This window comes from Somniosus microcephalus, chromosome 12 (genome assembly GCF_052327205.1).
Source record: "Somniosus microcephalus isolate GS21.2 chromosome 12, FLI_Smic_1.0, whole genome shotgun sequence".
NCBI lineage: Eukaryota > Metazoa > Chordata > Chondrichthyes > Squaliformes > Somniosidae > Somniosus > Somniosus microcephalus.
In genome coordinates, this window is record NC_140998.1 from 170,174,552 (window position 1) to 170,191,768 (window position 17,217).

The following is a 17,217-nucleotide window of genomic DNA, read 5'->3' on the forward strand; positions in this document are numbered from 1 at the left end:
AATAAGGAGACCAAAACTGTACGTAGTACTCAAGGTGTGGTTTCACCAATACCCTGTACAGTTGTAGCAGGACTTCCCTGCTTTTATACTCCAACCCTTTGAAATAAAGGCCAACATTCCATTTGCCTTTTTGATTACTTGCTGTACCTGCATGCTAACTTTTTGTGTTTCATGCACAAGAAGTCAAGCACTGTGACCAATTTTCCAAATCTTTTTAGATTGAAAATTGCAGAAGTTGAAACTAGTTTTGGGTCTTCACACATGAATAAATCTGGCAAATGCGGAAGTGTGCAATATAATCTAAATTTATCCTGATGCTTGCGTAATAAACAATTTATATATGATCATGTGGCAGAGCCACCAAGGGGACTCTGGTCTTATGTACATAATTATCTTTAACTAATTGTTAGCTACAGAATGAATCTGTATCTCTGTTCATATTATCGCATGTACATAGCGCGGTCCCTTTAAGCCTGAGACCCAACGCGATGACGTCATCACGTTGATCACATGATCTTCCAGCGGCGGGAAAACGTGATGATGTCATGACGTCCGACCAGGGAGGGGCTCTAGTCAATCCTCGTGGAGCTAGCAACCAATACAGACCTGTTATCCAGCTTTCCATTGTTTTAGTGTTAAACTCTGTTTATTAGTATTAAACATCGTTTGTTTAATAGACTGACTCGATCTCAGTCCTTTAGTTAGGAATCTAGCCGTTCCTACAATGGTGACCCCGAATTTTCGTGGACAATTTTCGCGAAAGAAGCGTAACGAAACATGGAAGCACACGCCGTGGCTTTGAAACTCCCACAGTTTTGGGAACAACATGCTGCCTCCTGGTTCGTCCAAGCAGAAGCACAATTCGAACTCCGTAACATCGCCACGGATCAGACCCGCTACCTCCACGTGGTCTCCGCACTCGACAGCTCGACGGCCGCACGGATCATCAGCCTGCTCAAAAAAAACCCCAGAGGCCAGCAAGTATGATGCTTTTTAAAGCGCGGTTAATACAGGTCTTTGGACTCACGAAGGCAGAGCGGGCCCGCCGGCTGCTCGCTGTGCCCGGGCTGGGCGATTCCAAGCCATCTGAGTTAATGAGCCAGATGCGCACGCTCCTGGGCTCCGAACCCCAATGCTTCCTTTTTCGGGAGTTATTCCTGAGTCAACTCCCCGAACAGGTTCAAGCCGCTCTCGCTAGATCGGACACCGCGGATTGCGCAGCACTGGCTGCAGAAGCAGACACGGTTTATGCAGTCACGCAGCAATACTGCTCCGCCACGAGACAACCCTCTCTGCGGACGCCGCCCCGATGCCTCCATCCCCCGGCTTGTGTTTTTACCACACCCGTTTCGGCACGAAAGCCAGAAGCTGCTGCCCTCCTTGCAGTTTCGCGCCTTAAAAAAAAAAAAAACAGCAACCCCGGCAGCAGCCCCAGAAAAGGAGGATCGAGTTTAAGGTACGGGCCGCGATGGCGATTGGGAATTCCGGGAAGCTCCTCTACATTACCGATTCCCTTTCGGGACGGCGCTTTTTATGTGACACCGGGGCGCAGTGCAGCATCCTTTCCGCCTCAGCACTTGACATCCAGTCTGGGAGACATGGTCCCGCCCTCGAGGCAGCTAATGGCGGGGCCATTCGTACCTTTGGCAAACGGCAGGTCCGGGTGTGCTTCGGTGGACAATGGTTTCGGTGGGAATTTATCACAGCCAAAGTTTCACAAGCCATCCTCGGCGCGGATTTCTTATGCGCCAACAGCTTCTTGGTAGATGTCCGAAACCATCGACTGGTCAATGCGGCTACCTTCCATTCCATTCCGTGCTTCCGCAGTTCCGCACTGGTCCATACTGTCTCCTGCGCGTTACCCTCGCCGGACGAATTCACCCGCATACAAAGTGAATTCCCGGATCTGACCAAGCCCACCTTCTCCGCCTCGGCAGCTAAGCATGGTGTCCAACACCACGTTACTACGACCGGTTCCCCAGTGTACGCATGAGCTCGGCGACTGGAACCCGGTAAGCTCGCGGCAGCGAAGGCCGAGTTTGCCACGATGGAGCGGCTGGGGATTATTCGCCGGTCGAATAGTCCCTGGTCCTCACCCCTACATATCGTTCCAAAGCCCGGCGGCGGATGGCGGCCATGTGGGGACTACCGTCGACTGAATGATGCAACGACGCCCGATCCCACACATTCAAGACTTTTCTGCCCATTTGGCGGGAAACTCGATCTTCTCCAAGTCGACCTTGTCCGGGGCTACCATCAGGTCCCCATACACCAGCAGGACATCCAAAAAACTGCGGTTATTACTCCCTTTGGACTGTTCGAGTTCCTCAGAATGCCTTTTGGGCTCAAGAACGCCGCGCAGGCCTTTCAACGACTCATGGACTCGGTCCTGCGGGATCTTCAGTTTTTATTTGTTTATCTGGACGATATCCTGATAGCCAGCTCCACCAAAGCGGAGCACATCGACCATCACCACACCCTTTTTCGGCACCTCAGCCAGCATAGCCTCATAATCAACCCGGCCAAATGCCAGTTCGGCCTACATCAGATTGACTTCTTGGGCCACCGCATTACCCAGGAGGGTGCAATCCTGCTGCAGTCAAAGGTCGAAGCAATTTCAGCATTCCCGAAGCCACAGTCCACCAAAGCCCTCCAAGAATTCCTGAGCATGGTGAACTTCTATCACTGCTTTGTGCCGAAGGCAGCACAACTCATGCAGCCCCTCTACGAGGCCCTCAAAGGCAAGATGGGAAAGGATGCAATAACCTGGACGGCGGCAATGGACGACGCTTTCGACAACACAAAAACCGCTCTAGCCAATGCAACTATGTTGGCGCACCCTCTGCTAGGAGCCACCATCGGCCTCACCACGGACGCTTCCGACTATGCCATAGGCGCCGTGCAAGCACAGTGGGTCAACGGGTCGTGGCAGCCACTGGCGTTCTTCAGCCGCCAACTCCGGCGCAACGAACGCAAATATAGTACTTTCAACCGTGAGTTGCTGGCATTGTTCCTGGCCATTCGCCATTTTCGTTTCCTGTTGGAGGGACGTCCCTTCACCGCGTTTGTAGATCACAAACCACTGACTTTTGCAATGGCCAAGACCGCCGAACCGTGGTCGGCTCGACAGCAGAGACAGCTAACTTACATTTTGGAATTCACGACAGACATCCAGCACGTAGCTGGCAAGGACAATTTGGTAGCCGATTGCCTTTCTCGCGTGCCCGTACGGGCAGTCCAGTTGGGCATCGATTATGCCCTCATGGCCACCGACCAAGCATCCGACCCTGAAACGCAGTCGTATCGCGCCGACACCGCTAGCCTCCAACTGGCCGATGTGCAATTCCATGCAGCAGGCACCTCGTTGCTCTGCGATGTCTCCATGGGGGATCCTCGCCCGATCGTTCCAGCTGCCTGGCGCCGCCAAGTCTTCGATGCCATCCATGGGCTTTCGCACCCGGGTGTGAAAGCATCCCAAAAATTACTGTCGGCTAAGTTCATCTGGAGAGGAATGCGTAAGGACATCCACGACTGGGCTAACACCTGCGTCATCTGTCAAAAGTCTAAGGTGCAGCGCCACGTCAGGGCCCCATTGGCCACGTTCGTTCTGCCAGAACGGTGATTCGACCACGTCAACGTGGATCTCGTCGGACCGCTGCCACCATCCCAGGGTTACACACACATTCTAACCACGGTTGATTGTACTACCAGATGGCCCAAGGCAGTACCTTTGGCGTCTACTACGTCTGCCGATGTAGCCAGAGCGTTCCTCTCCTCGTGGGTTGCACGTTCCGGCGGATATTTCTTCAGACCGCGGTCCACAATTCTCGTCCGAGCTCTGGAACGCTGTGGCCCAGGGTCTTCGCACCAAACTCCACCGCACTACGGCCTATCACCCACAGGCAAACAGTTTGTGCGAACGTTTCCACCGATCGTTAAAGGCATCACTGAGAGCCAGTCTCCAAGGCACCGGCTGGGTGGATAAGCTTCCATGGGTCATGTTGGGGCTGCGCACGGCACCCAAAGAGGACCTGCAATCGTCTGCCGCAGAGCTCGTGTACGGTCAGCCGCTCCGCGTACCGGGAGATTTCCTGCCGCTTCCCACCGCGCCATGGTCTGCGGCCGACCAACTCAGCAACCACTGGGAAATGGCCAAGGCTTTTGCGCCCATTCCGACTTCGCATCACGGCCTGCCATCTTCGCACGTTCCAGCGGAGCTAAAACATGCTGAATTCGTATTCATTCGGCATGATGCCCATAGGGATCCGCTCAAGGCTCCAAACACAGGACCTTTCCGCGTAATAGAGCCCGGCGACAAGAGTTTCTCGGTTGACATCGGTGGTAAACCAGACCACATCTCCATTGATCATCTCAAACCGGCGCATCTGGACATCGACCGGCCAGTAGAGACTGCACAGCCGCCACGCCGTGGCCGCCCTCCAGCTGCATCCGCACCAGTCCGAAGGCTCCCATCCGCCAGCCCACCCGCTGTTCAACAACATTCACTCCGAGAATACAGGAGCCGCTCTGACAGGCTTGTCAGACCTCCTAGTCGATTAACTTTTACTGTTAAAGACAATTCTGAGGGGGCGCATGTGGCAGAGCCACCAAGGGGACTCTGGTCTTATGTACATAATTATCTTTAACTAATTGTTAGCTACAGAATGAATCTGTATCTCTGTTCATATTATCGCATGTACATAGCGCGGTCCCTTTAAAACTGAGACCCAACGCGATGACGTCATCACGTTGATCACGTGATCCTCCAGCGGCGGGAAAACGTGATGACGTCATGACGTCCGACCAGGGAGGGGCTCTAGTCAGTCCTCGTGGAGCTAGCAACCAGTACAGACCTGTTATCCAGCTTTCCATTGTTTTAGTGTTAAACTCTGTTTATCAGTATTAAACATCGTTTGTTTAATAGACTGACTCGATCTCAGTCCTTTAGTTAGGAATCTAGCCGTTCCTACAATATACATAAACTGCATCAAACCATCTGTAAAAGAAGGACTTTATATAGCGCCTTTCACGACCACCGGACGTCCCAAAGTGCTTTACAGCCAATGAAGTACTTTTGAAGTGTAGTCACTGTTGTAATGTGGGAAACGCGGCAGCCAATTTGCGCACAGCAAGCTCCCACAAATGTGATAATGACCAGATAATCTGTTTTTGTTATGTTGATTGAGGGATAAATATTGGTCAGGACACTGGGGATAACTCCCTGCTCTTCTTCACAATAGTGTCATGGGATCTTTTACGTCCACCTGAGAGAGCAGACAGGGCCTCAGTTTAACGTCTCATCTGAAAGATGGTATCTCTGGCAGTGCAGCGCTCCCTCAGTACTGCACTGGAGTGTCAACCTAGCTTTATGTGCTCAAGTCTCTGGAGTGGGACTTGAACCCACAACCTTAAGAGGCGAGGTTGCTACCAACTGAGTCACTGGCTGACACTATTGAAGCACTAACAGATTATTAACAGATGATTCTATTTTAGCAATTTACACTGTTGCTTGCTCAGTGTTAACGTTGACCACATTTTGGGAACTCTCAAGTAAGCATTTATTATAGAAATCTCCTCCTTCCGAGTTGCTCAACTCCCTTGGTCAGCATTTAAGCTTCCCATGCCTAATATATTTGGATAGAAGAATGGATATTGCTGAGCTATGTGATTTCTTTCCACCTGGGCTGGAAAAAGTCCTGTGCAGATATCTAGGCCAACTTTCACATTCCTGCTTGCTGCTGTTGGGGAGGGGAATGAGTGAGAACCTTAGTGACAGCCTGGACCTGCGACAGTAGCGTGGTGTGGTATCCTCTTTTCCCCCCCCCCCCCCCCAAACATTGTGCGGTTGTTTCTTATCCAGAGCTGTAGGCAATGCTCTCTACCACGGCTTGTGCAATGTTAAAGTTCGTGCATGCGCGAAACTGTGAATGGGCTGCACTGCACCCAAAAGATGTTACGGGGAGCATTGCCTGTGGGCTATCCACTTGCACTGAAGGTGCTACAAATATTCTAGTGACAGTTGGTGCATCCAATCCCACTGTCCATAGTCTGTGGAAAAATTATAAATACATGTACATAGTGGGTTTTCACTGAGCTTTGTCCCATTGTCACCCAGTTTCTGTTAATACACCAGTTTTTCATTGTTGGCTCCTTTGCTGTTGTATCTATATATATAAAGGAGTCCTTCTGTCTGTCCTTCTGTCTGTCCTTCTGTCTGTCCTTCTGTCTGTCCTTCTGTCTGTCCTTCTGTCTGTCCTTCTGTCTGTCCTTCTGTCTGTCCTTCTGTCTGTCCTTCTGTCTGTCCTTCTGTCTGTCCTTCTGTCTGTCCTCGGGTGTGCGTCTGTCCGGCTATGCGCTCGAAAGTTACAGAGCGTACCTACGCGTGCGTTACGTCGAAAGAAAGCTTACCTTTCCGAAACGCTGGTAAGCGTATTTACGTTTTGGCCGGACGAAAATCGCCCGCGGTATCCGAAAAACGTTCAACATTCCGCTCATTAGCATCTCATTATCCGCTCATTAGCGACAGAGTGACCTCGAGGTCGACCAATCATACGCCGGGTTGCTGGCGCGTGCGGCCGGGCCCTCCTACGGTCGAGTGACGGGACGATTGACCAATCCTACGCTTTGGTGACCTGGCGGTCGACCAATCGGTGCGTGTGTGGGCGGGCCTTATCGTTCTGAACCGAGGTGAGTAGCCGCCATCTTGCTTCCATTCTTTTTCCTGCTTTCTGCGTCTTTCTTTTCAAATATACATTTCCAGCAAAAAAAAAGTTGCTTTTAAAACACAAATTGTTTTTTAAAAAAGTTAATTAATTTGTAAACCTTTTCTCTAACCTCTATAATTCTCCTACCTTTCACCGTTTTTTCCAGGCCCGGGGCCTAGGCTTCTCCAACTGCCAGCAGTGCAACTCTAGACCCAGGCTCCCGACCTAGACAGAGACAAACACTGGCAGAGGGCAGAGGGTGTGCTGCCTCAGCTCCATTCCCGGGGTCAGTAGGTGGGGAGGCTTCATAAGCAACTGGGGTAGGTCGCAAGCCCCAAATAATAATCTGAAGATCCTGTGTTTGCAGCTGAGGAAATTTCTTCTGCAGACAGCCCCAGGTTAACGGCAGCCATCTTTGTCAAGGAGGGCAAAAAGTTTCAGTGCGACGCCAGTTTGATTCAGTGTGTAACAGAGTGCATGTGCGGCCATCTTAGTACAGGAGCATAGAGTGGGTGGGGCTTCTGTGCTCCAAATCTGTGTCTGTGACAGACAATCGACTGTGTAGCTGTGCAAGGTCTGTAGCTATAGCAACAGCTTTACAGTGGTAAGAGCTGGGGTTGGGTCTGCCAATTCAGTTGTGCTGCCGTTAAAAGGCATGAAGCTGGATTTTATCCCCCTAGGATGAAATCACTGGCAGGCCCTTCTGGTGACTGCCTCGAGGGGTGGAGGCTTAGGAGCAGGAGTACGCTCACAGATTTTAATAGGCTCTACAGGTTTAAAAAAAGTTTGGTGGGAGGGGTGTGGTTGAATAAAAAGAAAACAAAAATCCCCCTTCCCGAATTCCATGCATCTGGTCTTTTTGAATGCCTTCATATCCTACCTTTTGACTTCCACTTGCATTGGTGGCATGTCTTTGCCTGCTGAACCTTCTTATAATGTATGATCAGCCATGATCTTATTGAATGGCCGAGCAGGCTTGAGGGACTGTAGGCCTGCTCCTGCTCCTATTTCTTACGTTCTTATCCCATGTCGGAGTTCTCCCTCAGTGCCTGTTTCTTTCCCTCTTGATCTGCCTGTTTGTTCTTCTCCACATTTGCTTAGCCACCCTCTTCCCCACCACAATTCTACCCTTCCAGAATTAGGCTCTGTCTGGGGTGAGTATTTGAGCTGTATAGCACTAGGGTGAAGAACTTGTGGATGCAGGTTCGGCACTGGTCATGCAGAGAGCAGAGTAAAATTGAGAGTATTGCACAAGCAACGTGTTGTGCATTGTGCTGTATTGGCTGACCTCTGACTCTTGTATGAAAGAGATTGGTACCAGGATACTAAATAAGTCTCAACAACAACACAAAGGTAATTTTTTCAATAGCCTCAGTTAAGGAGTTCTTGCTCCCTTAACTAAAAAAATCCAGTGGTCAGGTTTAACATTTAAACAGAGATTGTGTTGCTCTAAGATTGATTACAGTGTAATAAATAAGTGGTTCTGTTTGACTACTGTGGAATTTATTGCAGGACACTAGAAAACTGAACAACAACTTGCGCTTGTTTTCCATTTGCAATCCTTTTCCTTCCTCGGTCGTATTTCACAATCTCTTTGCGTGATGTTTTTGGCCAGTAGTAGGATTATTTATTGGGGAACTTCCTGGCTTCTCGCCAGTTTGCAAGCTGCAAATACTGGATTCATGAATACCCATTATTTTCACTTGGCTAATATATTCCCATAACCTGGCAAACTTTTATTTAGTAGGCTAGCTGAGGAATACATTCACACGTCATGTCAAAATTGGAAAATCTGCTTGGGCATTTCCTTTACGAACATACAAAAGGGGCAGCAAAAGGCCATTTAGGCCAATTAAGTTCACCCCATCCAGATATGGTGCAACTATGCAGAGCTAAAAATCCAGTTGTCAAATTAGGAAAAGCTGAGTAATTCCTCTCTGACTCCTTAAAGCAATCAAGCAAAGCTCCAGGAGACACTGGTAGTCAATGACTCCTCACAATTACAGCTAACTAGCAACTTGCCCTGTATAACTGGAAATATCCTCTTCACTCAGGATCCTGTCGCATTCCCTTTTAAAAGATTGCCGTTAATCCATACTCGCCACATGTTCAGCTAGTCTGTTCAGAGGGTGATGCCCTTCAGCAAAATGGTATCCAACCTAACCCTTTGCCTATGTATTTTATATTATATCCTTATCGGGTTGTTGTCTAGATTTACAAAAAGCTGTTGCAAGTATTGCATTTAAGGATTTTTTTTGAGAACTGGATGAAGGTAATACTAGAAAGTTTTTTAGAAAAGCTTCAAATCATCGACAGTGTGACTAAGCTGCATGGTTGGGTGAGGGAGATCGTTGAGCAAAGTCATTCTCATGCCCAAAGTTGATAGACATAAACTCTCAACATGCAGATATGTCTGAATTTCCAGGCTATGGATTAAAATCACCGTAGCGAGGAAAGCTTGGGATTTTACTCCCACTTTTTAAATTCTATAGATCAGAAGGTTTCAACGGGTCAGATTTTGCTGGAGCGGGGCATTGCGGTGTGCCCTGTTAGTTAGACATGTTTGTGCATGTCTAAGTTTTAACATTGTTTGGCAACAAAGTTGCTGAAAGTGTGAGTTGATAACAGCATGGCGAGGACAACAGGGCATCTGTGACCTTGGTAAACAACAAGACGAACAGTGTATCTCCTTAACCAATGAGATTAAAGGATTGAGAAATAAACAACAAGGACTGAGAAGGAGGGTAAATTGGAGTGGGTGAATTCAACATTTCACAACCTGAAGGAATGAGACTCCACACTTTCTGGGCCAGAGGTTGACTGGCAGTCATTATCAATTATCACATCATTAAAAGGGTTCTTGTACTGTTAATTACTAGAATTAACTTTCTGTGGCGAGTTTAATGGGCAATTAATGTGCAAATGTAGTAACTTCATGAAACTCGGGGACGTTAAGGGCGAGATGCAGTTTTTGCGAAGCTAATATTGAAGCAGCGCAGATCAACCAGCAACTTGTGGCAACTCGCAGTTTACGGGGTTTCTCTTCCTTGCCACAAGTTGCTGGCCGATTTGGGCACTAACAACAACACGCATCGTTCACACACTAATTTTTTCAGCAATTCTGGACCAACGTGTTCTGTACCCAAGATTGTTTTTTGTAAAGGAAAGTGGAGCCTAAAGCAATGTGTGTGGGATCCTTCATTTAGAGACAACCTAGTTCACCTTCAAATAGGATTATTCAGACCTGATAGCAACTTTTTAATAACAAAAAGCCACAACATTCTACTGCAGGAGGCAAAATAATTGAATCTCTTGATATCCTGGATACTGTAATCTAATGATATTTTCTTATAATTTCCACCAGTACTCAGAACAGTAATTTTGAATTGCTGAAGAGCATTTGGTTCTGACTTGTTGGGGAGCTGTTGCCTCACTAGGAGGAACGTTGCGACACTGTCTGAACCTCCATTTGCTAAAATGTTATTCGCCTTTGTACTTTTTCTTTTTCCTTCAGAGCTGTACCACTTTATATAGATAGAAGTAGGAACATTTGCTAATTTAGGTAGTTTCGTTTAAGTGAAATGTGTTTCATTTTCTTGTTCCTTTGATTAAGAATCAGCAGGAAATGATGCTTCCGTATTCTGAAACAAAACCAAAACACTGCGGATGGGGGAACCTGAAGTAAAAACAGAAAATGCTGGGAACGCTCAGCAGATCAAGCAGCATCTGTGGAGTGAGAAACAGTTAACGTTTCGGGTTGATGACCTTTCATCAGCTGGCTTCATTCTACTTGTTGTGGCTACCTTCTGGGCTAATGTGCAGTGGCTTTCTCTTTTCTCTGATCAATGTGTCCTCCTGCAGTACTGATCTCACAGCTCAGGATGACTGGGGCTTTGGAGCTTTTGTATTGCAAGGTGGCCTCAACAGGCTCCCACCTCAGTTTTCGGTCCTGCTTTGGCATAATTCAATTTGCATGTGAAGGATAAGTTGGGAAGAATGTCACATTACTTACTATAAATATGGTCTACCTCATTCTTTCTAGTTCACTCACCCTTTTTAACTCCAAGATGACTATTTTTGTGTGTCAAACTGCCTTTTATAAAGTATAGTGAACAGTGAGGAGGATAGTGATTGACTTCAAGAGGACATAGACAGGCTGGTGCAATGGGCGGACACATGGGAGATGAAATTTAACACAGAAGAGTGTGAAGTGATACATTTTGGTAGGAAGAACGAGGAGAGGTAATATAAACTAAAGGGTACAATCCTAAAGGAGGTGCATGAACAGAGAGACCTGGGGGTATATGTGCACAAATTGTTGAAGGTGGCAGGGCAGGTTGAGAAAGCGGTTAAAGCATATGGGATCCTGGGCTTCATAAGTAGAGGCATAGAGTACAAAAGCAAGGAAGTTATGAACCTTTATAAAACATGGCTTCGGCCTCAACGGGGGTATTGTGTCAAGTTCTGGGCACCGCACTTTAGGAAGGATGTGAAGGCCTTATAGAATGGTTCCAGGGATGAGGGACTTCAGTTACGTGGATAGACTAGAGAAGCTGGGGTTGTTCTCCTTGGAGTATAGAAGGTTGACAGGAGATTTGATGGAAGTGTTCAAAATCATGAGGGGTCTAGACAGAGTAGATAGAGAGAGACTGTTTCCATTGGCAGAAGGGTTAGAAACCAGAGGACACAGATTGGTGATTGGTTCTTTTGCCAAAGGCGACATGAGGAAAACTTTTTACGCAGCGAGTGGTTAGGATCTGGAATGCACTGCCTGAAAGGGTGGTGGAGGCAGACTCATTCGTAGCTTTCAAAAGGGAATTGGATAAGTGCCTGAAGGGAAAAAATTTGCAGGGCTACGGGGAAAGGGTGGGGGAGTGGGACTAGCTGAAGTGCTCTTGCAGGAAGCCGGCATGGGCCGAATGGCCTCCTTCTGTGCGGTAACCATTCTATGATTCTACATTGGTTTCTTTGTTGCCTCCTTTCAATAAAAGCTGGGTTACAGGTTCTAAATATGTGCGAGTTATTACAACAGACTTCACGTTGAGAAGGCATAGGGGCAGTTTCTATGTGACCGTCTCCATTCCGCTCCGAAATCTGCATCTTTTGCTTTCTGTCCTTACAGATTTAACAGTTAACCATCTAATATGTTGGAATTTTAAAAAACTTCTTGCCTTCCTCAGTTGGGAAGTTCACTTGAGGTACTGTACAGTGTTCGTGGAACTCTGCAGACTGAACAGATTTCAAGAACCACAGGAAGAGCCTGACTTTTATTCCCTCTTAATTACTTTTGAAGAATACGTCAGTTTGATGTAAAAACCCATACATTCTATAACAGAATTACCCATGACACAGTGGGGAAATACTCCAGATATTTTTGGGTCTTCCCTGACTTTTAGGGAGTCTAAAATTCATCAGATTAGGTTCCAGATCTCGTTCTGGGATACCCTACAGCAGATTTTTTTTTGTAATAGCAGGGGCCAAGAGATTGAGTTTGCGTTTTCAGCTGTTCTTTCTAATGTAAGATTATGCTCCCCTCCTTTTTGGAGTGAGGGGAAGTTGCCAGAGTTAACTGCCTATGTTAGAGCCCATTCTGGAGAGGACAACATGATATGGTGCAATTTTATAAATCCGTTGAAGCACCATTACTTCAAATGTGGCCTGAGTTCAGTTCAGTAGAGTGGTGTCTCTGTTATACTCCTGTTTATGCAGATTGGTAACTGAAGAATGGTCAGCTTATGCAGCTGGGATATAGCTGTCCTCTTTGTTGCACATAATAGATTGGGACTTAAATGAACACGTGTTGTGTTCCATGTGTGATGTACTTGTTGCAGCCTCCTCCATTGAAGGAACTGAGGATATGATCAGCACAAGGCTCTATATAGGTCGGACTTGGTGGTATGTTGCCAGGAACTCAAGGGCCCCGATTTTCGGCTTCTGTGGGGAATGGTCGGATTTCCCCGAATGTGGGGTTTCTGACACACATAAAAAAAATGTCAGCCAGCTCCACGCAATTTTCCCTCAAGTGGCCAATTAATTCCCAGCATGTGGGAAGCCTTGCTAATTGTCCAATTCGAGTCAGAAATCCCCACAGTATGATGTCATCATTCGTGGTGCTTTCAAGGTCCATAGCAAGCACTGCATCCTCTGAAGGCTTCCAAACGAACCATACAGGATGGCAGAGGAGCCTGCAGCAGCTGTGGCCAGTGCCAGACCCCGAGCTGCCTCCAAATTCGACGAGGCTTCACTGCAGGCATTATTGGATGGGGTTAGGGCCCACAGGGAGGTCCTCTTCCCTAGGTCAGGGAGGAAGAGGCCTCCCACTGAGACCAATGCTGCACGGATGCAGGTGTCAACAGATGCCAACTCGCTGGGAGTCACCAGAAGAACCTTGGCATTACATCTCTATCTCCTTCCTTTACTCCCCCACAGTACCATCCAGAGCCCCCGTCCTCACTGTGGAGGAGGAAGAGGCTGTGCAGCCAGACTCCTCAGAGGAAGCTCCAACCTCTGAGGGCGCAGCGTCAGCAGAAGTAAGCGCACCCAGCACCAGCGCAGACACTCACACCTCGGGGGGACCTTCGGGACTTAGAGTAGTGTTGTCACCTGGTGTTTCACAGCTCACAAGTGAGCCTCAGCAGATTCTGGAGACAGGGACAGCAGTGGAGAGTCCTCGTCGGAGGGCGCAGGACTCTGCCAGCTCAGCTCAGCTGCGCTGCATGTCGACCCTCTGCCTCTGGGTCCATCCGCAAGAGAAGAGGTGATAGATCTCCATGCACAGATGCAGGAGTCTCTGGCAGGTTTTGTCTCCAGGGTCGCTGCGAGTGTGGAGCGAATGGAGGAGTCCATAGCGACCATGAGCAGAGCCTTTGTGGAGTCATTGGCGCATGAACGCATCACCATGGAAAGGTTGGCAACCTCCATGCAGGAGATAACTCGCCAGGGTACGGAAAACATGGTGAGTGCTCATAAGAGAATGACATCTCCTGAGGAGCGTTGGCCATCTGTTGAACAGAGAAACCAGATCTTCATGGAAGTCTTTCTGAGTAGAACTGCCGGTGCAGAAATGGGTCCCACTGGCCCCCTGATGTACAGCAAGGTGCTCTCAAGCCACTTCCAAGCGCTGGCCCCTTCTGGCCTGTGCAGCTTCAGGTGAGTGAGCAGCCTCCTGGTGCTCATCCTGCTGTTCCTGGTTCTGCTGCTGCTGCCTCTGCTGTTGGAGATCCTCTAATGCCAGGAAGGGAAGGTACCAAAGGCCTCCCATGCTTCTGGCAGATGCCTCCGTTGAGGGGGCGCTGAGTTAGGGTGGTGAGAGGGGCTTCCCAGGAGCTCACACTGGAGAAGTGTGTGAGGCTCCAACTTTCTACAGCTGCTCCTAAGGCTTCAAAAAGTCCCCCAAGCCTTGATCAACAAGGTCCTGCAGCCTGCAAATGCTGCCTATTTAAATCTCTTCAGCCCTCAGCGACCTGCTGCTGCAAGCAAGCAAGCCAGCTGTTTTCACGCCAGCTCTCATCGGCAGGGTTCCCCGCAGGCGGGTTTCATGTGGGGAAAGCCCCAAAGTCGCAACGGCCCCGGAAAATCTTTTTAACAAGGTGATCATTGGTGATTAGTGCTCCGACGAGCAGTCCTGCCAGCGGCGGCCGGGACTGAAGCGGGTGACGGAGAAACGGCGGTCCGAAAGTCAGGCGGGGGGGGGTCCCGACCCGCTTTTTCCGCGATTTTCGGACCCCGGCCGCATGAAAAGCCGCCCGACGGCTGCCAGAAAATCGGGCCCAAGGTATTAATGCTAGTCCTGAGGGTTTTTAAAATCTTGAGGTTTCTCTACTGAGGTGTTTGATGTTTATTCTAGGTGAATAGAAACCTCTAACCATGTCTTGTGTCTGAATTTTTAGGTTATGACTTTTCAGAAGTTTTGCAATGGTTTGCTGAAAGAGTTGATCGCATCATCCTTCTGTTTGATGCTCATAAGTTGGATATATCGGATGAGTTTTCCGAGGCTATCAAGGCACTGAGAGGCCAAGATGACAAAATTCGAGTGGTCCTGAACAAAGCAGACCAAGTTGATACACAGCAACTGATGAGGGTGTATGGTGCGTTGATGTGGTCCCTCGGCAAAGTGATTGACACCCCAGAGGTTGTACGGGTTTACATAGGCTCCTTCTGGTCCAAACCCCTCCAAATTACAGAGAATCGGAAACTTTTTGAGATGGAAACAGAAGACCTCTTCAAGGATATTAAGGATTTACCTCGGAATGCTGCACTGCGCAAACTCAATGACCTCATCAAACGAGCCAGGCTTGCAAAGGTATGAATTTAAAGGATCCTCGAATCTGGTTCATTACAAGATGGTAATACGTCGGTTAAAAATGGTATTGTCAGCAATCTACAACAAAAGCAAAATGCTGCAGATGCAGGAAATCTGCAATAAATACAGAATGCTGGAAACACTCCAGGTCAGGCAGCATCGGTGGAGAGATAAATAGAGTTAACGTTTCATAGAGAAACCTGCTGAGTTTTTATTGTCAGCTATTTAGATGGTTAGATTTTATTTGTATGTGCTGCTAGACTGCATGTATTGGGTAGAAGGCTGTGATTGATTCACAGCAAGAGCTGAAGCCATCATTGGCAAGTAAAATCCCATGTATGCATTCTCATTCCCTCCTGCCAATAGATTTAATTGGTTGTTGCTTTTATAATCAGTCTAACTCTTCCAATTGAAAATATAAATTTACAAATCTTTTGGATCCTGAAGGAAAGTACCTGTAAACTTGGTATCTGCTGCCCTGGTCATGTTTTCTGTGTTTGGAAATTGTGGGTTACATAATCTGGAGCACTTTGTGAGGTAGCAGACTTGGACTGTAAAAATGGCAGATGGGAATATTATTAAATGAATAAGTACTAAGTGGGTAGATGAACAGAGATTTAGAGGCCCAAGTACATAACTTATTAAAGCTAGCTTTCAGATGTAAAAAGTGATCAAAATAGCTGTGGGATGCTTGGCTTCATCACAAGGTATAGAATATCAAAACATGGAGGTGTTACTGTAGATATACAGAGCGCTGGTCTGACTGAGTACAATTTTAAAGGGGGTGCAAGAACAGAAACTTGGGGGTGTTTGCGCACAAATCTTTGAAGGTGGCAGGGCAGGTTAACAAAGCAGTTAATAAAGCATGTGGATCCTGTGCTTTATAAATAGAGGCATAGAGTACAAAAGCCAGGAAGTTATGCTAAACCTATATAAAACACTAATTTGGCCCTAGCTGAAGTATTGTGCCCAATTCTAGGCGCTGCACTTTAGGAAGGATGTGAAGGCTTTGGAGAGGGTACAGAAGGGAATGGCAAAAACAAAAAGGCAGATTATTATCTGAACGGCAATAGATTGGGAAAAGGGGAAGTGCAACGAGACCTGGGTGTCCTTGTGCACCAGTCGCTAAAGGTAAGCATGCAGGTGCAGCAGGCGATTAAGAAGGCAAATGGTATGTTGGACTTCATAGTGACAGGATTCGAGTACAGGAGCAAGGATGTCCTGCTGCAGTTGTACAGGGCCTTGGTGAGACCACACCTTGAGTACTGTGTGCAGTTTTGGTCGCCTTATCTGAGGAAGGATGTTCTTGCCATGGAGGGAGTGCAGCGAAGATTCACCAGACTGATACCTGGGATGGCAGGACTGACGTATGAGGAGAGATTGGGTCGATTGGGCTTGTATTTGCTAGAGTTTAGAAGAATGAGAGGGGATCTCATTGAAACTTATAAAATTCTAACAGGACTAGACAGACTAGATGCAGGAAGGATGCTCCCGATGGCGGGGGAGTCCAGAACCAGAGGTCACAGTCTAAGGATAAGGGGTAGGCCATTTAGGACTGAGATGAGGAGGAATTTCTTCACCCAGAGAGTGGTGAACCTGTGGAATTCTCTACCACAGAAGGCAATTGAGGCCAATTCATTAAGTATATTCAAGAAGGAGTTAGATATATTTCTTAAGGCTAAAGAGATCAAGGGATATGGGGAGAAAGCAGGGACAGGGTACTGAATTTGGATGATCAGCCATGATCTCATTAAATGGTGGAGCAGGCTCGAGGGGCCGAATGGCCTGCTCCTACTCCTGCTCCTATCTTCTATGTTTCTATGTTCCAGGGATGAGGGACTTCAGTTACATGGATAGACTGGAGAAGCTGGGGTTGTTCTCCTTCGAGCAGAGAAGGTTGAGAGGAGATTTGATTGGAGGTATTCAAAGTCATGAGGGGTCTGGACAGAGTAGATAGAGAGAAATTGTTTTCATTGGCAGAATGGTCGGGAACCAGGGGACACAGATTTAAGGTGATTGGCAAACGAACCAGAGGCGGCACGAGGAAAAACTTTTATGTAATAAAAGGTTAGGATTTGGATGCACTGCCTGATAGGGTGGTAGATACAGATTCAATAGTAGCTTTCAAAAGGGAATTGGATAAACACGTGAAGAAAAATATTGCAGTGATATGGGGAAAGAGCAGGGGAGTGTGACTAACTGAATTGCTCT

General features: G+C 47.7%; 1 protein-coding gene across 1 annotated transcript in view; it reads left to right on the forward strand.

Moving 5' to 3' along the window:
• The window catches only part of LOC147109717 (EH domain-containing protein 3-like), a 91,983-nt gene that overhangs the window by 33,409 nt on the left and 41,357 nt on the right, over positions 1 to 17,217 (forward strand). The window contains exon 4 of the mRNA XM_086003835.1: positions 14,594 to 15,006. Within this exon, the coding sequence (XP_085859961.1) occupies positions 14,594 to 15,006 (413 nt within the window). The remainder of the gene's footprint in view (positions 1 to 14,593; positions 15,007 to 17,217) is intronic.